This window comes from Panthera onca, chromosome A3 (assembly GCF_046562875.1).
Source record: "Panthera onca isolate mPanOnc1 chromosome A3, mPanOnc1 haplotype 2, whole genome shotgun sequence".
Classification (NCBI taxonomy): Eukaryota; Metazoa; Chordata; class Mammalia; order Carnivora; family Felidae; genus Panthera; species Panthera onca.
Genome location: NC_138341.1, coordinates 52,969,922 through 52,986,782, shown reverse-complemented (window position 1 = coordinate 52,986,782; position 16,861 = coordinate 52,969,922). Strand labels below are relative to the sequence as shown.

The 16,861-nt window shown below is 48.1% G+C and overlaps 1 protein-coding gene across 4 annotated transcripts in view; it reads right to left on the bottom strand.

Moving 5' to 3' along the window:
- TGFA (transforming growth factor alpha) overlaps positions 1–16,861 on the bottom strand; it is a 116,352-nt gene that overhangs the window by 11,741 nt on the left and 87,750 nt on the right. For 2 of the 4 annotated variants that reach the window (XM_060658562.3, XM_060658545.3), the window contains exons 3-5: positions 16,491–16,611; positions 3,969–4,118; positions 923–1,032 (exon numbers count right to left, since the gene is read on the bottom strand). In XM_060658562.3, the coding sequence (XP_060514545.2) occupies positions 923–1,032; positions 3,969–4,118; positions 16,491–16,611 (381 nt within the window). The remainder of the gene's footprint in view (positions 1–922; positions 1,033–3,968; positions 4,119–16,490; positions 16,612–16,861) is intronic. The other 2 variants (XM_060658582.3, XM_060658553.3) reach the window with 1 other exon arrangement.

Sequence of the window (16,861 nt, the reverse complement as noted above, 5' to 3'; positions counted from 1 at the left end):
AATTTATAATGGGCTCTGCTGGTCAAAATAGCATTTTAGAAAAATTTGTTGATGTGCAACTTTTCAGAACTCGTCTTGATAAAAGAGCTGTTGGCCTCCGTGAGCCCCAAGCTAGTAATGCTCAGATGAGGACTCCTGAGGTGCAGGTTTGGTTCCACATCGGGATGCCCGATATTCGTCGTGGGTGTCAGTGAGAATGTTCATGAAACATCAGACATCAAAGCTTAACGAAGATCACGGGATGTAAGAGCTAAAGAGTCCTGAGAGACCTGTAGGTTAAATCCCTAATTTCACCGATGGGAAAAGGAAGGGGACTTTCTCAAGGGAAAGAGAACAAACATCGGTTGTGTGTCTACAACCTGTGGTACACTGTACTAGGTACTTTATGTAGGTACTCATTCAATTTGCACATCTTTTAAATAAGAAAACAGATGCTCAGAGAGGTTAATTAACTTGTCAAAGGTCACACAGGCCAGTAAAGATAAAAGAGCTTCCTTTTGTAAAAATTTTTAAAAATGTTTATTTATTTTTATGAGAGAGAGACACAGTGCATGTGAGGGAGGGGCAGAGAGAGAGAGAGAGAGAGAGAGAGAGACAGAGACACACAGAATCCGAAGCAGTCTCCGGGCTCTGGAGCCCAATGTGGGGCTCAAACCCATGAGCCCTGAGATCATGACTTGAGCTGAAGTTGGAAGCTTAACCGACTCAGCCACCCAGGTGCCCCAAAAGAGCTTCCTTCTGTGTAAAACATACCTCAGAATAAACTAAACTTGACTTGGTAGGATAAACGTCCTCTCCCTTTTCTCCCTCTTCCTGCTACACCCTCTAAGAACTTCTGCCCTGCCCTGGAGAAGGTGGTTGCTTTCTCCACCCAGTTGTGTCTCCCAAGGGAAAAAGGCCCCTCCCCGAGGCAGCCCCTTACCTGTCTCTGAGTGGCAGCAAGCAGTCCTTCCCTTCAGCAGGGCACTGGGCTTCTCGTGCCGGCAGATGATTGCCTGGCACCACTCACAGTGTTTCCGGACCTGGCAGCAGCTGCAGACACAGAGAACACGGGCTGGGTGGGAGCCTGGCAGGAGTGCTCAGCTGGTGCAGTGTCTGCCTAAAGAGCCTGCTGGGCAGCTCTGGGCTCTGAACCGGCCTTCCTGTGGAGGCCTCTGGAGGGACAGACACACACAGCAGGCGGCCGAGTGTCTTGCAGGATGGTGTCTTTTGGGGGAAGAGGCCAGCTAACAAGAGCACCTGTTGGTCACTTCAAGGAACCGCCTCTGTTTGCACAGCTCTGCTCTGGGCTTGCAGGGCAACCTGACCACCCACCCGGCTGCTCTGTCCATAAAGCAGCATTTGGGTGACTCCCTAAATGTAGTAATAGCCTCAGCACTGCTGTCAGGACTGGGACAAAGCAGCCACTTCAGGCTGGCAGGGCTGTGAGGGCTTGGGGAAGGGAATCGTCCATCAGTATTGCCAGCAACATGGCTGAACTGACCCGTGGAAAGAATGAAAGAATGAGTCATGAGTCTCTGTGGTTTTGAATCTCTGAGGACTAATATTCTCTAGTTGTGGCAAACCCAACCTCTTGGTGAACCTCTGTCACCCAGAGTCCTGAAGCATCAGAGTTATGAATGCTCCTGCCTTCTTCTGTGGGCAGGAATGAACAGTTTGCAGAGTTAGCATGAAAAAAGAGTCAGGGAGCCCAAAAGGAGGGCAGAGAAGCAAGCACGGAGTAAGACATTGATTACCTAGAGACACTTAGAGCTGTATCCTGTGGGATACTGCAGAGGACTTTGTTTCTACTCATTCTAACCTTGACATGGGCACAATCCATGCATCCGCCCACCGGGGCTGGGCAGGGTCTCCTGGTGGACATGGGCCTGGAGTCAAGTGAGAAAACGAGCCCGTGTTGCTGTGCTTCCCTCTTGGTACCTGGTGGCATCTCATGACTTCTACCCTAGCCCCTCTTTCCTGGTGCTGTCCTGGGAAGGCTACCAGGGCCCCCAAATCTTTGGGCAGCAGAGCCGAGAAGGAGCCCAAGACCTTTCCGCCCAACATACTTCTGCCATGGTGGTCAGAGCAGTCCATCTCGACATGGCGCCCTCCTGATTGTAGAGTCCAAGATCGGGAAGGATCTAGAGGATCTGATTACAGATCCACCAGAGACTGTTCTTTTGCAGTCAGCTAGCAGTGGGCTTACTCCAGTCACTGCCTAACAAGGAGCATCCATCACAGGGCAGTGAGACCAAGGCCTCCAGGTCCCTCTAGCATGAGATAAGCTGGTCCCAACCAACTATGCAACTCAGAAGGGCCCCATGCCTAGGCAACCAGCAGCCTGGTTGGGGTGAGGGCTTGGTTTCTGGCTCAGGGATTATTTTTTAAAATGTTTATTTATTTTGAGAAAGGCGGGGGAAGAGGGAGAGAAGAAAAGAGGGGGAGGGAGAGGGAGAGGCAGAGCGAGGGAATCCCAAGCAGGCTCCACACTGAGTGTGGGGCCCAATGCAGGGTTCAATCTCACAACCATCATGACCTGAGCCGAAATCAAGGGTCACTTAACTGACTGAGCTACCCAAGCGCCCCTGGCTCAGGGATTCCGACCTTGGTCTTTGGCAAGGATAGGCTGGGAAAAGACAGAAGAGAGGAGAGACTGGCTGCCTCCTTGAGAATGAGAGAGGCTGCCCAGGAATCCTAAATTGTCCCTGTCTTCAGAGAATCTGGCAAAATTGCTTTTAAATCCCTTTGAAGAAGCTCACGGAGGCACCAAATCTTGTTCCTAAGACTCTGGAACCCTCCTGGCCATAGAAATAGGACTATGGAAATGATGGGTGTGCACACAGCTAGTCATGAGAATTGTCCTTGTGAGTGGCAGAGCCTGGGCTTTGCCCCAGTCTCAACCACAGCTGTCTGCCTACCACCTTTTCCAAGGCAGGTGAGAGTGGAACAGACACTGCTTGAAGTGGAAGGAAAGGCCAGCTCAATTGAACCTCATCCCTCACCACTTAATGCTGGCTTGGGCCAGGAGAAGGATGTGAAACTATGGCTCTGAGGGGCACTCCATTCACTGCCAGAACCAGGTTGCCCCAACAGCAACAAACCAATAAATAAACAGGACAGAGACTCATAATTATCTGTCCAAATTCCAGACAACCTTAGAGGGCTGAAGTCTGGCTTCCTTCATTAACACACAGCTGCTTACTCCAGCCTTTGCCGGAATGGCCCATCCACTAGTCTCTGCCATGAGTTAATCCACACCGAGCTGACTGGTAGCCTTTAGTTATTCTGTGGATTCCTTGTGCATATCCAATTAGATATAAATTCTCAGAGGACTTGCTCTGTGAATTAGAGGTCTCTAGATATTTCCAGGGAATAAATCTGGCCAGCTGCTGCAAATACAGGACTTGGGTGTCTCCCTTTGTGGAGCAGTCCCGTTGGGAGATACAGGCAAGCAAGTAGGCCCAAGAAAAGGGTGTCTACTGGCTTGGGAAGATGTTCTGGAAGAAGCAGGGCAGAAACTGAGTTTTGGAAGCTGAGGAGGGGCAGAGACATGGAGAAAGGGGAAGGGCTGTCACCAGCCTGTCAAAATAACAACCAAGACATTTGACGTGGCTTTGGGATTTGCAGAGTGACTTTGGCGGAGAGGAAGCACCTCTGCCACTTGCTAAATGAGGCTGAGAGCCATTTCTAGTTCCTCTGGAACACCTGCACATTGCTATCACAACTCTGAAGGCTCCAAACCCAACAGCAGGAGAGAATACGTGCCTTTGCTTCTATGCCAGCTTCCAGCAATGTGCAGACTCACTGCTGGGGACCTTCCCAGGATGTGTGTCCTTCACACAGCCTGGCTGTTACCCGAGTTCCTCTTGGCTTTGCTGACACCAATCAGACGCCACAGAATAAACCATGCCGAGGTGGCCCTGTTATCCGGGCATGCTGCAAATGTCCCGGAGAGGGCCTCGAACTTAGGGGCAGCAAATACTTACTGTATCAGCACACATGCGATGATGAGGACAGCCAGGGCCACGATGGAGACCACCACCAAGGCGGTGATGGCTTGCTTCTTCTGGCTGGCGGCCACCACAGCCAGGAGGTCGGCATGCTCACAGCGTGCACCAACATACCCAGAATGGCAGCTGGGGAAGAAAGGAATGTCAGCATGCTCTTCTGATGGAAGGTCTTGTTCCCCCATCTTCTCCTAGGAAGGCTGGGCCAGAGGGACCCAAAGCCCTAGGAAAAGCTCAAAGGGGCCCCTCCAGCCTCTGCTATTGGATGCAAAGGGATCAGCAAACTCCCTGCCATTTCCCTGAATGGGCACCTCTTCCTTGGAGAATGAGGAGTAACTAATCGGCTTGCTCATCTGTGGAAGCATTCATTATTATTGTTACCATGTCAGATGGTGGGGATAGAGAAGGCAGCAAACGTGTTCAGGACACGAAGTTCATTTTGGCAGTTCATAAAAATCCAGGTTATTTTTAAACTGAGTGTGTGTATTCAGAATTCGATGGTGAGAGAGAGAACACACGCTAACCCAGAGGGAGACACAGGCTGTGGTTTGCTTTTTTATCCTCTTCATCACATTTAATTAGCCCTGCAAGCATTTACCCAGTGCCCGGCACATGGGGTGGGGGTGGGGGCGTACTCAAGTAGGGGCCGGTGCCACTCTCTGGGAAATGCAGGACTTGAGAAGCCACTAGTCTGCTTCTCATTTCCAACACCACCTGGCCTCATTCCACTGGAGGAGGATCAGTAAAGGGCACAAAAGAGGCCATGCTCTTGAACATGCACATGGCCTGTGAAGGGCAATACTGACACAAGGGGATATTATTACTGGTATTGCTAGTATCCAAGGGCTCTTTCGCTTCTGTAACAGCCTCCTCCTGTGTGCAGAAGGCTGTTGCTACTCCTTCCATATAACTCTTGCTTATGCTAACCTCCCCACCCCCTCAATCCTGGGGCAGCCACAAGTGGTTCTTGGAGGACGAACCCTCAGGAAAGGTTCTAGTCATAAGGAAGGGATGCTCATTTTCTGATGAAGGCATTTTTTCCCCCTCCAAGCATAGGGTTCTTCTCAACAGAAGATTCTTTGCTTATGTACAGGTCCCTTTGTTCGGGTGACTTTGTTATTATAAAGAAAATGGTTGATCACCATGGTCTTCTCAGGTGGGGAAGTTTCCTTCCCACAGGGGACTTCCCCAAGAGCAGCCCTGCACCAAACATCACACACTGGATTTAAAGTTTTGTTTTGGTTTCCCCCCCAGCCATGGCAATGATAGCTGTAAACTTTTTTTTTTTTCCCCAAGAGTCTACCTTTTGATGAAGTAGTCAGTCTCTCTCCTTCACTTTTAGATTTAAAGGCCTTTGAAGAACAAGGAGAAATAAAAGGGGATTAAGGGTTCTGGTTGCCTGCTATTGTGCCCAGGGCCAGCCCCAGGGGCGTTACATTTGTGGTTCCCCTACACCTGGACTCCTGGGCCACCAGACCCCAGATGCCAGAGGGATCCTTGGGGCCACAGGATAAACACAGTATCTTTTTCTGGAACATAGGTTTTGCTCAATGTTAACAAAAATGTAATAATTTTCATGTTAAAGGAACCGGTAGTGTAGAGTTTAAGATTTGTGACAAACAGGAGATACTGCGAAAATTGCTGGTTAAGGCTTCACCCTGGACTACCACAGCATAGAAGCTTGTCTCTAGCACTGCTTAATGGAAGAGTCTTTTGTGGGGGCTCTTTGTCCCATAGCCCACTTGTTATATACCTTTCTTAAAGGTGTTTGTTTTTTTTTTGTTTTTTTTTTTTTTTTTCAGTTTGAATTCAGGCCCTTGCTTTTCTGTTAAGGGTTATTGTACATTTCACCTACGTTTTCCCATTTAATCCTTGCACAGAAAAGTCAAAGTCATTTGCCTGTGTCACACTGCTAGACAAGAGAGAGAAATTCACACCCAGGTCTGTTTAGCCCAGAGTCTGGATTCTTGCTCATTCATCAGGCTGCTTCCCCCCACATACTCAAAAGGGATTGGGGCAAGAATGCCACAGGTTAAGCTCTTGATCAAACGTGCCTTTTGGTTTAGGCTCCAATCTTGAAAAGGTAAAAGAGATTTGAAGTTTTCGGTTCAACAAAGGTGCAAGTAAAGAAGCTGAGAAGGGCCAACTAGGACACAGGGCACCATGTAGGGTTCTCTACAGACCCGAGGATAAGACAGCAGCCTCCAGATGCAGGAGGGACAAAGTTGTAGAGGGGGATCTCTAGCAAGACTTTCCTTAAAAAGGATCTAGATCACAGAACTCTTGACTGTCCCAGACCTGGGCTGAGGGAGGAGACTGAGGGCCTGTGGGCCACGGGCAGGTTTTTGTTTGGTTTTAATAACAAAATTATGTGAAGGTCAAAATCAAGAAACAGCTCAACCTGTGGGCTGTGGAGAAAACAAAGGCACTGGCCCCTTCCCACAGGGGGAAGCAGACAGTGGACTGGACCGGAGGCTGATGGGCTAAGCAACAGTGGAGGTGCCGCATAGATCGAAGCTGTCAGCGTCCAGAGAGAACCCTGTATGGGGTCCCTGTTCCAGCCTGGCCTTCAGTTTTCACCCTGCACCCAGTTGGCTCCCTGTGGACTTCCACTTTTTGGTATTTGACACCCCCTCTCTGCAGGGCCTGAATCCTCTCCACTTTATCTCCCATAACCTAGGTTCCAGCCGACCCAAGATGTGCCGCCCTCCCCCCCCCGCCCAGTGTCAAATAAACCAGTGCTGGGCCTATAGGCACATGGACATACCTGCCTGGTCTATGCATGATCACCTACCACTCTCCACTTGCCCATCTCACCTCCTGCCACCTTCTCTGACTGGAATGTTATTCCTCACTCTCCCCATCAGACTCCGTCTCAAAGATCACATTCTCCAAAAAGGTAATTTACAGACTCATTCCTTCACCCAGTCACCCATACATCCGTTTGCCTTATCTCTTTGCATGGATCTAACTTCACCTCTTCTGAACGCCCTCAGAATCACTGCCCTGCCCACCAGCCTCACTTCAGGTCAGTCTCCGTGCTCCTTCGGGCAAGACCCAGGTCTACAAAGACTGGTGAACCACTGAACAGGAGGGGGCTGAGGAGGTTGGGCCTTGGGATCAACTGTTACATTCCTCCTCGGGACTTGCAGCCGAGCCAATGGGACGTCTACAGACAGGTGTCTATGCTGCTTCCTCCCAGGGCAGTGCAGTGAGGATCTGTGTAACTATCTGTGAGAGGTCCAGGCTAAGCACGCCTATTTCTGAAATAGTCCTACTCTGACCTGCAGGCCCTTGGGAGAGAAGGATTCTAACACCTTCACAACCACTTGGTTCTGCAAACCTTACGGATTAACACATCAATGCTGGGGACTCCAAGAAAACCTGTTTAAATAAACGAGCGGCAGCCAAGCGCTAATTACAACACACACCATTTATTGCAGGCACTGTGCCAAACTTCCATATGAATCCATCTCTCTTATTCCCAACAATCACAGCTGCATGTGAGGTCAGCGTTGCTATTTACCTTCTTTACAGATGAGGAAACAGGGGCTTCTAGGTTTAAAAACTAACAATCTCAACCATGAAGGCTACCTTTCTAGGGTAATGCAGACTGGTCTGGAAGATACTCTGGGACAGTGATTTCGTGACAAGCTCACAAACCTCACTGCAAAAAGGCCAGGTTGCTCACTCCCCTGTAAAGAGGTCTCCTTGCTGTGGTGTGGCAAGGTGCCAAGATGCCCCCAGACGGTGTCGTCTTAACTCACTAAGAAGATAGCTCTTTGGGCTGGGTCACCTTTTGCTGATTTTCCATATTCTTCCTTCCAGAGGAACATTTCCCATTTGTGTGCTGGGCCCTTCACAACCAGCCCTGCCTCAAAAACACCCCTGGCAGGGGTCCTAGCCCACTGGGAAAGTCTTCATGTCAACAGGAATGCCCCAGTCACCTAGTGTCACGGCTTCAAACACTCACATTTCAGTCTCATTGAATTAGGGAGCCCAATGTGCTTATGAACGAAAACTTCTCCAGCGAGGCACAGGAGGCACACGGGTTGCTGCCTAACAGGCGAGACTCTAGGTCATGGCCTAGGTGAGCTCTGAGAATAGCAGATCTTAGCCCCAGGCAGCACGACTGCAGCTGGGAGGCAGAATAACCTGTGGTTCAGATCCTTGGGCTTTACCCAAGATCTGAATTTCTCTGAAAATGGGTGTTTTGAAGAAAAGGCCAAAGGTAATTCTGATGAAGCCAGAGTTGAGAGCCACCATTAAGGTTTTACTAGTGACATTGACTTTGGCCGCCCACTGGAATTGCCTGGGGAACTTGAAAAAATCCTGATGTCCAGGCCACACCCTAGACCAACTGTATCAAAATCTCTGGGAGTAAGGCCTGAGTATTAGTATTTTTAAAGCTCCTAGATGATTCCCCCGGGCAGCTAAAGTTGAGAGCCACAATTTAGAATTTTTGGCCTTGAGATTGCGGGAGGTTCTTTCTCCTCCCCAATTGTTGGTAGTAATGGGGATGCTTCGCAGTTGCTTTTTATAAGGTGGGGAAAAAGAAAAGGTTTGGTGACATACCTTTTTTTTTTTTTTTAAACTTCCCAAGCTTCTACTGATACCCGACTTAATTATGCCCATTATTTTAGGTATAAGTCACATAAGGAGGGGAAGAGTCATCTCACCTGGTTGCAAATGAATCATGCTTGACTCAGTTAAGGTCCTGTACTTTACCTCAAGTAGGCCTTGGTTCCCACCTGACTACACAGTACAATCACCAGGGAAGATTTGGAAAATGCCAAGGCCAAGGTCACACCCCCAGAGATGCTCATCCAAGTGGAGTGGGCACCCAGGTGATTCGAATGTGCATCCAGGCCTGAGAACCACTGAGGTAGGACTATTATTTAAGTACACAATCAAGACCAACAACTCAAAACCTACTATTTCTAAGTCTCCTTTCTCCTTCCCTCCTTCTGGGCATTGCCCCAGGATGGTGGCTATAAAATAGGCCCCCTCCTATCAGGCGCAGGAGAAATGGGAGATGCTATCCCCCTGTTTAAGAAAGGAATCTGAATGAAATAGGAGTCGTTTTATCACAAGGGTGGAATGGAAAATGTGTAAGACTGAACATGTCCTTACATCATTTGACCGATTTCATCTGTCTAGAGTGGGTTTTGCCAAACTCAAGATTGTGGAATGCTGTTTTGTCTTCATAATTCTGAAATGAGGCTCTGGGATCCCATTCAGGCTATTTCCCCCAAATAAGAACCCAAACGAAAGAAGTGTACAAGAAAGAAAGAGTGCCACATAGAAGGGAAAAGGAGTCTGGCTGAGCTGCAAAAGGAGCCATTGTGGCTGGAGAAAAAGGCAATGTGCTCCAGCCAGGTGGATCCCCAAGGCCTTTTCATTTTGGTTACTAAGTCAAGAATGCTTTGGTGCTTTTCACAGGAGCAAATTGTGGCTGTGGGCCTCTCTGTCTGAACAAGAAGAATGACATTATCTATGATATGCCTTTCTTTCTCCTGTGCTGAGGGCTTTAAGGCCTTCTGGTCCCCAGGAGTTGCTAAGTTTTCCCCCTAAGTTCCTGTTTTGCCTGGTTCACAGGGCCCTTTTACAATTTTCAAAAAAATATAATAATGCATATAGAGTTATGCTCTTAAATATTTTTTTCTTAAAAAAATTTCTCCAACTAGAAAAGGAATGTGTCTAAGCAAATTGGAAAGCACATAAATAACAAGGCAGAAAGTAAAAGCTCACATTGTTGCCCACCTCCCCGAATTGCAAACTGACATGTTTCTTTTTGAACTATTGTTATGTACTTTTAAACATAGTTTTGGGGTTTTTTTGTGTTTTGTTTGTTTTACAATTTTGTGTCAGTATCTCATCTCCTATCTCCTTACTATTTTGCTGTCATAAGAGAATTGCAAGTCATTTATTTAAAATGTTGTGCAGTAATATACGTGCACAGTTTGCTTCACCAAACCCTTACCATTTAGGCAGTCTCCAATTTTGATATCATAAATACTGTCAGGTGATTACCTTAAGGTACACACTTTGTTTGCATTTGAGATTGTTTCCTCAGGATAGGGTCCCACGCGAGGGCACAACATGGTACAGACTTTGGAGCCAAATTTTCCTGGGTTCAAATCTCAACCCTCACTTGAATGCCTGTGTGACCCTCAGCAAATTACTTAGCCTCTCTGTGCCACTGATTCTGCATCTTTAAAATAGGATAGTAAAACTTACGGAGTTGTTATAAGCACTTCACAAGATTGTGAAGTGTCTGATACAAGTGCTGTGTAAGTGCTAAAAATGTAAATAAAAGGATGGCAGCATTTTTAATGCTCTTGAGAGACATTGTCTTTATAAACAATGATGTATTCTCTGGCAGGAGGCTAGTCCTCTGTCTTTTAGCCAAGTCTTTTGGCATAGGTCCTAAGATATGGTCTTCAATATGGGGGCCAAGGACCAAAGTGATTAAGGACCAAGGACCATGCTTTTAAAAATATGTTTACACTAACTTGCCTTTAACATGGAGAAGTTCCATAGGGCCGGGGTAGGAGTGGGGGACCTGAGCACAAAGACACCTGTGTTCTGCTTACCCACTGTTGGCCTCTTAAGAAGTGGATTCGCAAAGTCCTATAGCTTCTCTGCCTCAAGGGCTGGGGATTAGGGGTCTGGATGGGGTAAGGGCTCTCTCTCTGCAGCTCTGATCCCAGGGCCTCATGGACAGCATGGGTTCCATGGTCTACCCGCCTTCCATGGCTCCTTTTGGCAGGACCCTATAGCATCTTCCAGCTGCGGCAATGGTAACAATGCCTGGTAACAGAGCCCTTATGCTCTGCGGGGAACCAGGCTTGGATGTTCTCCACTGCTATCTAGTAGGACTCCTGCAATGATGGAAACAGTCCATATCTGTGCTGTCAAACACAGTAGCCACTAGCCACCTGCAGGTGCTGAGTATCTGAAGTGTGGCTAGTGAGCCTTGGAAACTACATTTTAATTGAATGAATTAATTTAAATAGCTCCGGGTGTCTAGACGTTCTCATCCGGGACAGCAATAGCTGTACACACATATGGTCACTGGGTCCTCACCACAATCCTGCGAAATATTAACATCCCCATTTTATACACAGAGAAACTGAGGATTAATGGGGCTAGGTCACTTGCGTAAGAGACTCAGGTCTGACCTCCAAATCCATGCCTTTAACTGCTGCATTATCCTGCCTAGCGTGCGACTCAGTGTCTGCTTCTGGTGTGGGGAGAGAGAGAATGAGGACGTGCGCTTTCTCCAGACATATGGATGGAATGATGTCATAACTATTTTCTTGTTCAAAGTAAGCTCTACACCCAACGTGAGGCCTGAACCCATGACTCTGAGATCAAGAGTCACATGCTCTATGGACAGAGCCGGCCAGGTGCCCAAATGTCGTAACTTCTTAACCCCTCTACCCCACCATCTGGCAGCCGTCGAGATGAAACAACATCTAGGTCGAGTCACTCAAGCACCAAACCCTTGGTGGGGTTGGTGCGGGGTGGGGGGATACATCCTTAGTCACATCACAGCCTGCTGGCACACTGATGGCACTCACTTCTCTGTGGATGTTTGGCTCTAGAATGTACTGTGGCCAGGGCCATGCGAGATGTTTTCCTTGGCTCAGCAATTTGTTTTCACACTTTGCTGTGGGAAAGTTAAGTCAGGGAGTTCAATCGCTGAAGAGCATTTTGGACAGGTGAGAAACTTCTAACTGGTTGCCACTGGCTGACGACACTGGAACTTTTCTGGGTGTCTTCCTTCAACTGTTTTCCTTTGTTTGAAGGCTTCTGCAGGCAGCAGACCAACAGTGTGCTGAATTGGCCTCAGGGGAAAAACGGTGTGCAAGTCCTAACCCTGCATTTCTATGGCTTTATGATCTTTGGCAATCCTTCTCCCATTTGTTTCCTGATGTAATTGGGTTCTAGTGAGAATTAACTAAAGGAAGACACAAAATAAAATTGAGGGTTCATCGGAAACGTAAATGTTTAAGGATTCTGTTCACTACCTTTTGCTATTTCTGACTAGTTATTTGTTTTAACTTTTTTTCTTCACCTCATATTTTATTTAGTGTGATGTGTCATTTTATTTAGGTTTTCCGGAAACCTAAAGACTATTGTTCTTATAAAAAACAAAGCTTTGGCGTGACAGTATTTTAGAAAGCACTCCCTCTTTTGAGACTATAGTCTTGGGTCACTGTAGGTTTTCTTTATATGGCCTTGACAGATAGTGGCCTTACCTCAAGGTATGTTGGTTTTATTGACCAGAATGTCAATAAATTGACCAGAATGTCAGTGACCCAAATCTGGGGTGGTTCCTAAGAGTGAGAACAGAATGTTCTGCTTTCTCTGCATGGACTCAGAGTTTCTGGTCCAGTGGGAATTAATTAATTATCGCATTCTTCTAGGCGCTGTAAATACAAAGGGCATAAGGTGTGGTCCTGTCCTCACCAAGCTTACAAGCTCACATGGCAGAAGTGAGCAAAGTGGGCTGGTGTGAGGAGAGCAGAAGTGGCAGTGGAATGATCAGGGGCTGACATCTGCTTCAGTGTTGGGGAACAGGGGAGAGAGAGGTGGAAATGAGAAGCAGAGAGGGCAAGCCCTGTCTGGGGATGGTGGGGCAGGTGCACCTGTGTTCCAGCCACATGGCACATTTGGGAGTTCAGGCCTGATGCTGCCTATTCGAGAGGGCTGGGCATCCGCCTGGAGAGTGAAACCTGACTTCTAAAATCCTGACAGCTAACTAAAACTACCAAAGAACAATGCAGATCATCACCTACCACTATGCAAAACTTATCTGTTGGCTGAATACCACCCCCTGGACTGCCAAGATCCAGTGGGGAAACTGAGGTAAAGAGGTCGTAATTGCTTGCATTGCTGTGCGTCCCCACAGATGGTCAGCTTTTCCAAACCACAAGGATGGCCCAGCTATTTCCAGAGACCCTGCACTCAGCCCACAGAAAGGACTTTAAGTCTGTGGTCAGAGCAAAGAACCTGAGAATGACCTTGACCTTTCTCTTCACATGCTGGGGAAAGATGCCAACACCGTTCTTGGAAACAAAAGAGCTTAGTTATTTGAGGTGTTAAAAAACAAAATTCAATTGAGTACATTTTATAAATTTTTTTTTAATGTTTATTTTTTGAGAGACAAAGAGTGTGAGTGGGGGAGAGGCAGAGAGAGAGGGAGACAGAATCTGAAGCAGGCTCCAGGCTCCGAGCTGTCAGCACACAGCCTGGCACAGGGCTCGAACTCATGAACTCATGAGATCATGATCTGAGCCGAAGTTGGACACTTAACCGATTGAGCCACCCAGGCGCCCCCAACTTTGTAAATGTTAAGATCAAATTAGAAAGGAGCTCCAAGGAGCTGTATGAGATGGAAGACTTGTATAAGCAGGAGGGGGCAGGGACAGGGAAAGAGTGGATGACCTCATCTTTCTTTGGGGGACAGAAGGGGTCTATCAGGTGAATTACCTCACTAGAGCACACCAGGAAATTCCAGCCTGACTAGCTAAGCACATTTCTGGTGAAGGCTGAAACTGCAATTAGGTTAGGTATTAAGTTTTGGTTTGGTGATGTGGACTTAGCACAAGAGACTCCATTTTGGACCTGCTGTCCTTTTTTTTAAACAGAGGTGAACTTGTACTTATTTATTTTTTTGTAACAGAGGTGAACTTTTTAAGGCTGAGACAGAGTGCCCTCTGGGGCAGCGGCTGAGAACATGGGCTTGGTAGGTGGAATTGATCAGCCTGAATCCCATACTCTACCATTTACTCACTCTGGGACTCTGGGAAAATTGCTCCTGTGAGCCGACTCAGTTTTCTCATTTCTACAACAAGAATTCCCACTTGAGGATGGAGTTGTGAGGACTCCATGAGTCACTGTATATAGAGTGCTGGGAACCATGCCTGGCACATAGCTGCAGTTTTTATTGAAAGCTGATTATTAATAGAAATATTTATAATGTGGATGGGGGAGGGACAGCCGGTCATCCTGATTATCAAAATGCAATGGTGTGTAAGTGTGATGGACAGTCACCTACCTGAGCCAAGAGCGGGGCTTGGGGCACAGACCGAAGAGGCTAAGAAAAGCACTTGCCTCTCCCCTGCTTTCAGAGGGCTTCCGCCAGCTGCTGGGGGTCTCAGCCACAGATGAGGTTGTTGTTTTGACTCATCTGATGACCCAGGCTTGAGGTTGTCCACTCTCGAAAAGTTTATACCAGCCTCTCATCTGGTGGGGAAGGCACCCAAGGAAGGAAAACTAAACTGACACACGTTTGGTCAGAACTCGGCAAAGATTTGCCCTCTTTCTTCAAAGAGGATCCTCCCCACCTCTAGACGGGTGCAACTGGGCACTGCTGGAGGGTCAAATGCCTTCTGCCTGCTGCATTGGGGGGCTTCCTGATGTCTGGGCCAGAGGTAAAACTTCCCTTCAGGGCTAGTGTTTTTCCACAATGACTTGGCTACTAACAAAAAGTCCCTCAGGGCCCCCTATGTGTATTTGAATAAAAATGATCATGAATAATGATTGACTGTCATCATCACTGTGCTTTGCATTTACAGGGTAGGGAGGGCTCAAGCCCTGGGGACAAGACCTGGGGGCCTCCCACAGTCCTGTCTGGAGGAAGGTAGCTGGCATGCTTCTCCAGGTGAGGCTCAGAGCCACCTGAGGGGCCTGTCCATGTTCATACAGCTGCATCTCAGGAAGAGTAACGTCCAGCCCACCACTTTACCGTGGCAGCTCTCTGGACCCACAATATCTCCTGGGCTAAAGCATCAGATACCCTTAGCATCATAGTTAAGAACTCAGCTTCAGGAGCCAGATTATCTGAGTCTGAACGTGAGCTCTGCTATGTGACCTGGGCACAACCTCTCTGTGCCTAACTCATGGAGTCTTTATGAGGATTACATGAGTTAACATATGGTGAATGCCTGGAAGTCTGGCATGAAGCAAAAGCTCAATAAATGCCAGCTTTTGTTCACATTTACTTACCGGTGCTATTAAGAGGCCAGGGATGCTAACAGGAGAACTCCAACAGCAAAGACTTATCCAGCCCCAAATGTCAATAGTGCCAAGGGTGAGTAGGGGGCCACCTAATAGTATTCTACTATGCACAGATTTTTTTTTTAACGTTTTTATTTATTTTTGAGACAGAGAGAGACAGAGCATGAACAGGGGAGGGGCAGAGAGAGAGGGAGACACAGAATCTGAAACAGGCTCCAGGCTCAGAGCTGACAGCACAGAGCCCAACACGGGGCTCAAACTCACGGACCATGAGATCATGACCTGAGCCGAAGTCGGATGCTTAACTGACCGAGCCACCCAGGTGCCCCTGCACAGATTTTCTTAAAACATCCCTTTTTAAAACCAACATGGCTCCCACTGCCTAGAGAAGGAAGGCTCACTTCCAATAGGCTCTGGCCTCCAATTTGTCTCCAGTCTTGTCTCCTCCTGCTGTAGCCACAAAAGGTAGCCTATAACAGCAGGTCCTTCAACACTCCGGGTCTGGAATAACCTCTCTGCTCTCCCCACTAGGCAAACCCTAACACCTGCTCCGGGGAGTTTCTCCCAAAGTGCCTTTCTGTCCAGCCTGGCTGACCACGGCGATCCCTGGTGGCTCTTAACTAACGTGACTCCCGGGGTCCCATTCTTAGAGATTACGATTCAGTGGGTTGGGGTGGGGCTCAGCCATACTTTCAGAAGCCCCAGGGGGCTCATGCTCTCCCTGGTGTGGAAACCACCGTGCCCTGGCAGGCATCTTTATTTCCAAGCTGTTCTTTGTTCTGTTACCACTTATGTACACTAACCGTTTGCAGGCACTTCCAGCTTATTTTATTAGCTGTGCTGTAAAGATGCTGGAGGGCAAAGACCTCTTTTTGGAGACTTGCTACTCGGAGGGATCCAACCCAGTGCTTTGCCCTCCACAAATTCTAACTGGTGAATTAAACTTGAATCCAGGAATTTTCAGATTTTGCTGAACCCAAGAGTGACCTGAGGTGCTTGTTGAAAATGCAGATTTCCAGGCTCCGACCCCTAGCAGTTATGCCTCAGTGGCTTGGGCGAGGGCCCTGGAACCTGAATGTTTAACCTGTTTTATTATTTTTAAAAAATATTTATTTATTTATTGAGGGGGGGGAGGGGCAGAGAGAGAGAGAGAGGACGAGGGAGAGAGAGAATCCCAAGCAGGCTCCACACTGTCAGCGCAGAGCCCAGCTCGGGGCTCGATCCCACAAACCCTGAGATCATGACCTGAGCTGAAAGCAAGAGTCGGACGCTTAACCCACTGAACCCGCTGAACCACCCAGGCGCACCAGCCAGCTGGGTTTGAAGCAGGTGTCCCTCAGCCTGTTTTCCAATCCTCCAACATGCCCAGCCTCAGGGGTCTCAGGCATGCCTTATGGAAATTAATGTCCCTTTAATTGGTTGCTGGGACGCCTCCAGCCCCAGGACCCCAGGATACCAGGGAACACTTACACACATGCTGGCTTGTCTTCCTGCACCAAAAATCTGCAGGTTCCATGGAAGCAGAACTGACTGTGGGAATCTGGGCAGTCATTAAAATGGGACACCACAGCTGCGGCCACAGGCGGGTCTGCTGGGGAAAGAAAAGACATTTGGCTCAGATCCGGATTAGCCAGACACACCCACAGGTCCCTACCTCACCGATCAAGTTGCAGAGGAACCCTGATGGCTGGGATTTCGGGTCCCTACCAGCATTTCCTGGTCAGCTCTCCTTCACTTTCTAACAACTAGTCCAGGACCAGAGACATCTGTGTCATGTGCTTTCCAGCAGGGCTTTATTATTTACTTATCTTCGTAGAAAACAAAACAATCTCTCCAAAAGA